Source organism: Elephantulus edwardii, unplaced genomic scaffold (genome assembly GCF_000299155.1).
Source record: "Elephantulus edwardii isolate Elephantulus edwardi_28Jun2011 unplaced genomic scaffold, EleEdw1.0 scaffold00005, whole genome shotgun sequence".
In the NCBI taxonomy this organism is placed as follows: domain Eukaryota; kingdom Metazoa; phylum Chordata; class Mammalia; order Macroscelidea; family Macroscelididae; genus Elephantulus; species Elephantulus edwardii.
The window spans coordinates 24,853,245-24,861,606 of record NW_006399755.1 but is presented as its reverse complement, the minus strand read 5'-3'; the positions used below and the strand labels follow the sequence as shown (position 1 = coordinate 24,861,606).

Here is an 8,362-nt window from a genome sequence, read left to right as displayed (position 1 = left end):
CCAGCATTTATTGCTTGCTGTTCTGTTAAATTTTGCTATTTTGACGGGGGTGAGATGATATCTCATAGTTGTTTTAATTTGCATCTCTCTTAGGGCTAGGGATTTTGAAAATTTCTTCATGTGCTTGTTAGCCATCTGAATGTCGTCTTCGGTGAAGTGTATGTTCATATCCTGTGCCCATTTTTCTATTGTATTATTTACCTTTATCTTGTGGTGGTTAAGTTTCTTTTTAGTTGACCTGTCTTTTGGTGAGAGTGGTGTGTTAAAGTCTTCCACCAGTATTGTGGTATTGTCTGTTTCTTTTTTTCAATTCTGTTAACAGTTGTTCAATATATTCAGCATGGTCTTTCATTTGATGATTAGTTGTTGACCAATGTTATGGAGATGACATACTAAGTTTTTAAGCCTAATAGAAAAACTAGAAAAATTGAAGAAGTCGTTGGGTATATTAGTCTAGATTTCAGGAAAGAGAAATATTTCATGTTGTGCAAATATGTAAATGTTTAGGAGGATGTGTGAGATCAACTGTTTGGAATTCAGAAAGAGAATGCTTAACAATGAAAGGTAGGAAGAGAGGAATAGGAGAGTTTTACTGTCTTGAAACCCAAGTAAAAAAAAAAAGTATTTTAAGAAGTAGAGAGGAAGCAGCTCTATGGAATGCTCCTAGGAGGTGGAGTAAAATGGATTAGTTGGTTGACGTTGGATTTGGCAAAGGGTTCTTTTTTTTTTTTTTCCAAAGGGTACTTTCATGGTCTTGGTGGAGTAATTTTCTGCAGATTGAGAGAGGAAGGAAGACTTGATAAATTTCTGTTTCAGTATACTGCTAGGAATAGGGGAAAAGATGCTTAATGGAGAGTGAATGATGCCAGCTCTTCTGAGGAATTGTGCTCGTAAAAGCACCCTATCAAGTGGAGTCTGTCTGGGTCTTGGAGCACAAAGAGTCCAAAGAAAAAAAAATTATTTTTAGGCTTCTACTATTAAGGCATATTTATATACAGTCAAAATGTATCATAGTTTATAATTTTGTGATTTTTATTTGCTGTCTTTGTTGTGTTTCTGGTCGCTGAAATATGTTGTTGTTTTTCTGTACCATTTTGTTGTCCACAATTCATAGCAATTCTATGTACAGTAGCTCTGAAACCAGCTTTATCCTGAGACAGTCACTGACTATGCCACACCTAATCCTATTGCCCCAGTTACCAAGTCAATCTATTTATGTGGGGTCTTCTACTGCTGCACTGTCCCTCCACCCTTCAAGCATGATGCCCTTCTCCAAGGACTGGCTTTTACCAGTGAATTTACCTAGTATTTATAGATTTTAGTGTTTAGCTGCTTTTATTTTATGTTCATATTTGCAATATGTCACATCAAGTAAAACTCAGTTTTGATTTGGAGAGAAAACTGTATTTAAAATCTTGAAATACAGATTATGAAAAATATATCTGATAGTTGTTGTTATGTGCAATTCAGTCACCTGTGACCCATAGCAGCTCTGAACCCTGCCCTGTCCTGAGCCAGTCTCACTAATTCTAACACAACAACCCCATTGCCCCAGTTACTGTATCAATCTCTCTTATCCAGGGGTTTCCTCTCCAACATATCCCATAAAAATTAAAGAAGTTACATTGAAATCTCAAACTCCCATGTTTCAAATCTGCCAGCTGCTCCACTATAGAAGGATGGGAAATCTCCTCCAGTTTGAGATATCTATCTCTCTCTCTTATCTATCTATCTATCTATCTATCTATCTATCTATCTATCTATCTATCTTCTACATATCTATCTATTATCTATCTATCTATCTATCTATCCTTCTATCTTTCCTACTAATTGTAATAACCTTGTAAATATTAAATAACAAAGGGCAAATGAAATCAACTCTTCTTAGTATTTAGAACTAATATTGGTGAATATCTGGAATTCTTTTAAATTCATGATTGTAAGGAGAGGTTGTTGTTGTTAAGTGTTGTCGAGTTATAGGTGACTCATAGCGACTTGATGAATGAAAGACCTGAACACTTGTATAACTTTCATCGTTTCTCCAAGTTCATAGGGTTTCCGGAGGCATGCTATTTCGGAAGTGGATGGATGTACTGATAATTAATTGTGACTTCATTTTACCATTATGATTGTAAGGAAAGTTGTTTAATTTAAAGATATTCTTTTTTTCTCCCCTCTTAAGTTAAGCCTGATCCACCTTCAGATGTGCATATGGAAATCACAGACAGTGGTAACTTAAACATTTCTTGGGCCAGCCCAATATCAGTGCCATTTCAACTTAAATATCAAGTGAAATATTCAGAGAATACTACAACAAATGTGAAAGAAGTAAGTACATTATGGTAAATAAAATTCAGTGTTGGAAGCAGTTAAAGTATAGATGAGACTTTGTAAAGTCCTGTAGAATATCTCTCTGTACGCCAAGCGTGTCTAATTCTTCTTGAGAAGGGGTTGTAATTATTCAGTACCATGCCCCTGGGTCTGCTTCAAGATTAGCATAAAAAATGACCACATGAACAACATTCCTACATCTTCTACAAAGTACTTTAAGAAAATGAAATGCGTAATTAGGGATCTCTTGTGGTTTACTAGTAAGGAGCTGCACTGCTAATTAAAAGGCAAGTTGTTCAAATTCACCAGCTGCTCCTCAGAATAAAGATAGACAGTCTTCTGTCATGTGAATTACAGGCTCAAAAAACTCACTGGAGGAGCTATTATCAGGAATTCCCACTCCATACATAACTAGCAGTTATCTAATTCAGAAACAAATAGCAAATATGGATAAATATGGGTTGCTGTTCCTCCTGTGAGATTACCTACCTCTGAAAAACCTTCAGAAGGTCATCTATGGTTTCGTTCTGACTTTTGGGAAATAGCAGCCTTCCTTTGTTTAAGTTTTAGAAGCATGTGCAAAAAAAGTATAGTGAAAACCTTCAAAAACAATGGTTTTGACTATTGAGTTGCTTTCTCTTTAATATACTTCTAAACAGATAACAAATTAACATATGTCTGACTTGAAAGTGACTCATAATTGATATTTTAGATGTAATTTTGAGCTTCAGAAAATGTTTGCATCAAAATCAACAGATATATTTTTACTTTTTAAGATAGTTAACATGAAATTAAAAATCCACACACAATATATATTTAATCATAATTATATACATTTATGATTATGCACAGCCACTCTTCCTTGAGATGGATTGACTCCGTGATTGGAGTAATAGAGGTAGGTGTGTCAGAGACATTAAGGTTAGTTCAAGATAGAGCAGGGTTCAGAGCTGTTGTGCGTAGGGTCATTATGCACCACAGGAGACTTCATAGCATATAACAACTCTTCACTTAGCAGCATGATTATTTTCCATGGACCAGGTTGTTATGTGAAAAAAGAAGTTAACTCCACTAGATCACAAAATGAAGGATGACTCAGTCATTATACAAGTGCCAAATTAGACAGAACCATGGATGTAGCTGTGCCCCACAAAGAGGAAGTGCACCTAGGGTGCTCTCTAGAGGCAAGGATGGGGAAAGTTCACCTCTCACACTTTAGGCACGTTGTCAGGAGGGTCTGTCCTTGGAAAAAGTGGACATGATAGGAAAGGGCTGAAGCCTGTCACAGATTATAAGTATGATACAAGGTAGGCCAACGTTCAAATCTCTCATTCGTAGGATCACTATAACTTGAAGTTGACTGACAGCACCTGGCAACAATAAGTGGATAGCTTTAGCAAACAGAAATTACTGTACTCACCAAGAAACAATAATTTGCAACTACAAGTTCAAATTCAGGAAGGAGATAGGCTTTAGGGCAAAGCTTTGACCCTCTATTGACTGGTTGTAGTTCATTGTTTCTTTTCAGTATCTATAATTAGGTTCATTGGTGAACTTAATGTAGTCTGACATCCATCTTCCTCATCTCTACTTTCTTATCTATACTTAATCTCATTCTTTCATTACTTGGTTTAATGCACACCTGATATTGATATGGCCTCAATAACGTAGCAAAGAAACAAGTACTCGCTAATGGGATTAGTGATTCTTCAATTATAGAAAAATAACAAACATGTGCATTTGTCATCAATTCAAGATATAAAATTCATATGTTGAGAGTAAACAGTTCATTCTAGAACAGTTAATATTAAATTGTTGGTCTCATGCTTTAAAATTAACAATTATCGTTTAACATGTATCAGGCTACTGAGATAGTATTGACTACATACTTGCAAGCAAACAGTGTGCTTCCTGGGGCCACATATGAGGGCCGGGTTCGGACTATGAGACTGCATGGCCCAGGAGTCTGGAGTAACTGGAGCATCCCTTATACCTTTACCATACCAGGTAAGTGTTAAGTTTCATGGTGTAGTAACTTCTGTTTGGAGAAAAAAGATGTTTTCTGAATAGTTCTTTGGTACATTTTAAGACTTGTGGCAATTAATCAATGGGGGAACACTGGTATAAAATATTGTTTACATTTTAAATAAGTTAATTTGTTAATTAGAACTTTCTAAAAATAAGCATATAAAGACCCTAAATTTAGATGTTTCCATAATAATATCTTGTTTAGCTATTTTTTCTATTAACAAATTAGTAAAAAACTTCTTAATTAACAAATTCAGAGTACCACTTGTTATTATTCCTTTAATTTATATATATGTGAAGGATTTATTTGAAGTCAATATAAAATATTAAATTAAAATTATCTTTCAGTCTTATATTTTACATAATAAAAGAATTCTTTCACTCCAGGTGCTTTATTTTGACAAGTTTCAGTTTTCATCTTTTTAAGATTGTTTTAAAAATCAGACAAGCTCCTATCTTCTGAGCTCAGTCTTAAGATGAGGTGTTGTAGATGCTGAGAAGCTTTCAGATAATTAGAGCTGCCACATGCTAGTTGTGATGATGAGGAGACATGGGGAAAATCCAAGACAGAAACTTTTACAAAAAATAATTATAAACAAGTCTCAGCAAGTTTGAAGGACTTAAAATATCATAGAGCAGTTATGTTAAGTTCCTGAAGTATTTCAGTGTCGCCCAATTCCTTTTGGTCTCGGACTATGTGAATTGCTGCCATCTAATTTAATGGAAACTCATTCAGATAAATTGTGATATATATGAAAATAGCTTTTCAGTCATCTCATATGTATATGAAAGTTAGACAATGAAAAACAGACCAAGGAAGAAATTTGAATTGTGGTGTTAATGAAGAATATTGAATATACCATGACCTGCCTTAAAAGAAAAAGCAGAGGGGAGCTCTGGTGGCCTAGTGGCAAAAAAGCTGCACTGCAATCCCAGAGGTGTGCTGTTCGAACACACACACACACACACACACACACACACACACACCCCATTAAAAAAAAAAAAAAGAACAAGCAGATTCGTTTTGGAAGACATGCAGCCAGAATGCTCCTTAGAAACTCAGGTGGTAAAACTTAGTCTCACATACTTTTAATGTTAGTAGGAGAGTCCAATCTCCAGAGAAGGACATCATATTTGTTAAGTGAAAGATCAGTGAAGATGAGAACAAAACTTAATAAAGTATATTGAAACAGTGGCTTCCACAGTGAGCAGAAGTACAGCAGAAAAAAAAAGGACAGGGAAGTTTTAATCTTTTGTACATGTTGCTATGAATCAGAACACTTGATGGTCCTACCAACAAGTACTGTGAAATACTAAAACATTGTTGTTGTTGTTTACTGTCGAGTCAGAACCGACCCATAGCTGACCCTCTGGCAGTTTTTCAGAGGCAATAAATCACATGCAAGGAGACTGTCCATCCTTCTCCCACAGAGCAGCTGGTGGATTTGGACTGTATGCCTTTGGATTGCAGTGCAGCTTCTTGCTGCTAGGCCACCAGTGCTCCCTATTAAAACAATAAAAATATTCAACATGTTCAATGAAGTATGCCCATCCAGAGGATACCTACCTGGTGAGCTGGCTGGAAGAGATCTATATTAACTCCCATTCCAAAAATAAGAGCTATCCAACAGAGTATGTAAATTATCAAACAATATCAATAATATCACACATAAGCAAAATCTTGCTGAATATTATAAACAAACAAACAAAACAACCAGAAGAACAAACCACGACTGAAACAGTAACATGACAGAGGACTACCAGAAATGCAAACTGGGTTTAGAAGAGGCCATGGCACTAGGGATGTCATTGCCAGTGTTAGATGGTTCTTGGCTGAAAACAGAGAGTACCAGAAGAATATCTATCTTTGTTTCATTGATTACACAAAGGCATTTGACTGTGTGGATCACAAAAAATTGTGGCTAACCTTAAGAAAAACGGTAATCCCATAACACTTGATTGTGCTCATGTGAAACCTATGCTTGGCTCAAGAGGCAGTCATCAGAACAGAGCAAGAAAAAAAATTCATTTTTCAAAATCAGGAAAGGAGTGCATCAAAGACATATCCTGTCTCCATACCTTTTAAATCTATAAGCAGAACAGATCATTCAGGAGACTGGGATTTATGAGGAGGAATGTAACATCAGGATTGGAGGAAGACTCACCAACAACCTGTGTTATGCAGATGACACAATCTTGTTCACTAAAAACTGAGGAGGACTTGAATCATCTGCTGCAGAAAGCCAAGGACTGCTCTATTCAGTATGGATTGAAGCTCAACATCAAAAAACCCCAAAGATACTTACCTCTGGGCCAATTGATAGCACCTTGATAAATGAAGAAGAAATAGAGATTGTTAACAATTTCAGTTTGCTGATCAATTATTTTGCCCACTGTTACATTGTCTTTTCAAGTCCCTATTGAATCTTTCCTATTCCTTCACTCCCTCCCCTCATTCTGCCCACTAAACTCCGCTATCCTAGAGATTTCCAACTTCTCTGTTCCCATTTTTTTACCCCATTCCACCACACACCAAATTGTGACACTGTGACTCCCTACGTACCCACCCTCACCCCTCTTTTCCAACCACTTTCTTCCTTGCATTCCCCTACACATTTTACTAGTTATCCTTCTATTTTTACAATGTGTGTCCTCACGGACTGAATTCACTCAGCATAATGCTGTATCAACTAAACCTTTTATATGGTTTTGCAGTAAAATTGTTCTGTGTTTTTAGGCTTTAAAATGAAAAGCTTCACCTTAATTAAGGAAAACATATTTGTCTTTCCTAAAATTTTTTTTGAGAATTTTTGAAGTTAACTTAGCTAATAAGGTATGCAATGTATTGGAGTTAGGTCAACAGCCTTTCACATCAGTATTAGCTATTTATTTACCTGCAATGGCAATGTATAAATGAAGCTTGAGTACCATTCTGTGCTAAGATTATGCTCAATTAAGCCCATTAACATTCTGAAATGGTTTCTGTCCAGTAGTGTTATGCTCCAAATTTTTTCTGTATTTTTTGACTTTAGAAATATAAAGCAAAACTTCTTGAATGAATTCTAACTGTGAAGAATAGACTTTAGCATACTATAAAAAAAATTAGTCACTAACAGAATAAAATAAAACAATAAAAAATGATGAAGCAGGTCTTTGTTTTCCTACTGAGATAATACAAAATATATGTGCAAAAATAGATTAATTGAATTTCTACCAGCAGAAAATGGTTCATTTGAAATTGTCAAGTATTGAAATAAGCTGTTATCCTCATATGCATTGATACAAATAATTTTTCTGCTGTAAACAATCACTATTTGTTATTATAGTTGTTTTTCATAGAATAAAACAGGCATGCCAAATTCTCAGCAGATGGGAATGGAAACGTAGTTTTGAATATTATTCAGGCAATTAAAAAAGCACATTTATAAATCTATTCCCCTTTTCTTCAATCCAGGTACTTTGATAGCCTAGTAGTAAGAAGCTGCACTGCAATACCAGTCACATGGTTTCTTTAATCATAAGATATTGACATTAAATAACCCCAAATTATTTTACAAACTAGTGCTTAAAGTTTTCCCCATTTTTATAGCCACCATTCATCTTTTTTCCTTTTTTAAAATTTATCATTAATTTCAATGAAAATTTACAGAGACTTTGGGTTTCAATTCATTCATTGTTGCACTTTTCTCCACTCCCAACCCTCGCCCCCCAGTACACTACCCTCTTGGAAAAATAAAAGAAAAATTCTTTTGTTATTTTATTTCACAAACCCTCCCCCAGGTCCACTCCACTATGCAGCCTTCTCTCTGGACTCTTGCAATGACAAAAATACCTAATCACATATCCCTTTTAAACAGTTTTCTCCCTATCTGTTTCAATGCAGTATATATTATTGAACCCATCTTTCTCAGTCTCCCCCCAACCCCTATGTCAGTCCTGTTTTACAGCAGTGGCACCATGTAGGATTTGTCCTTTTGTGACTGAGGTACTTCACTCAGCATAA

General features: G+C 35.5%; 1 protein-coding gene across 1 annotated transcript in view; it reads left to right on the top strand.

Annotated features, from left to right (window-relative positions):
- LOC102852821 (leptin receptor-like) overlaps nucleotides 1–8,362 on the top strand; it is a 72,239-nt gene that overhangs the window by 14,035 nt on the left and 49,842 nt on the right. The window contains exons 5-6 of the mRNA XM_006879840.1: nucleotides 2,183–2,328; nucleotides 4,194–4,338. Coding sequence (XP_006879902.1) covers nucleotides 2,183–2,328; nucleotides 4,194–4,338 — 291 coding nt within the window. The remainder of the gene's footprint in view (nucleotides 1–2,182; nucleotides 2,329–4,193; nucleotides 4,339–8,362) is intronic.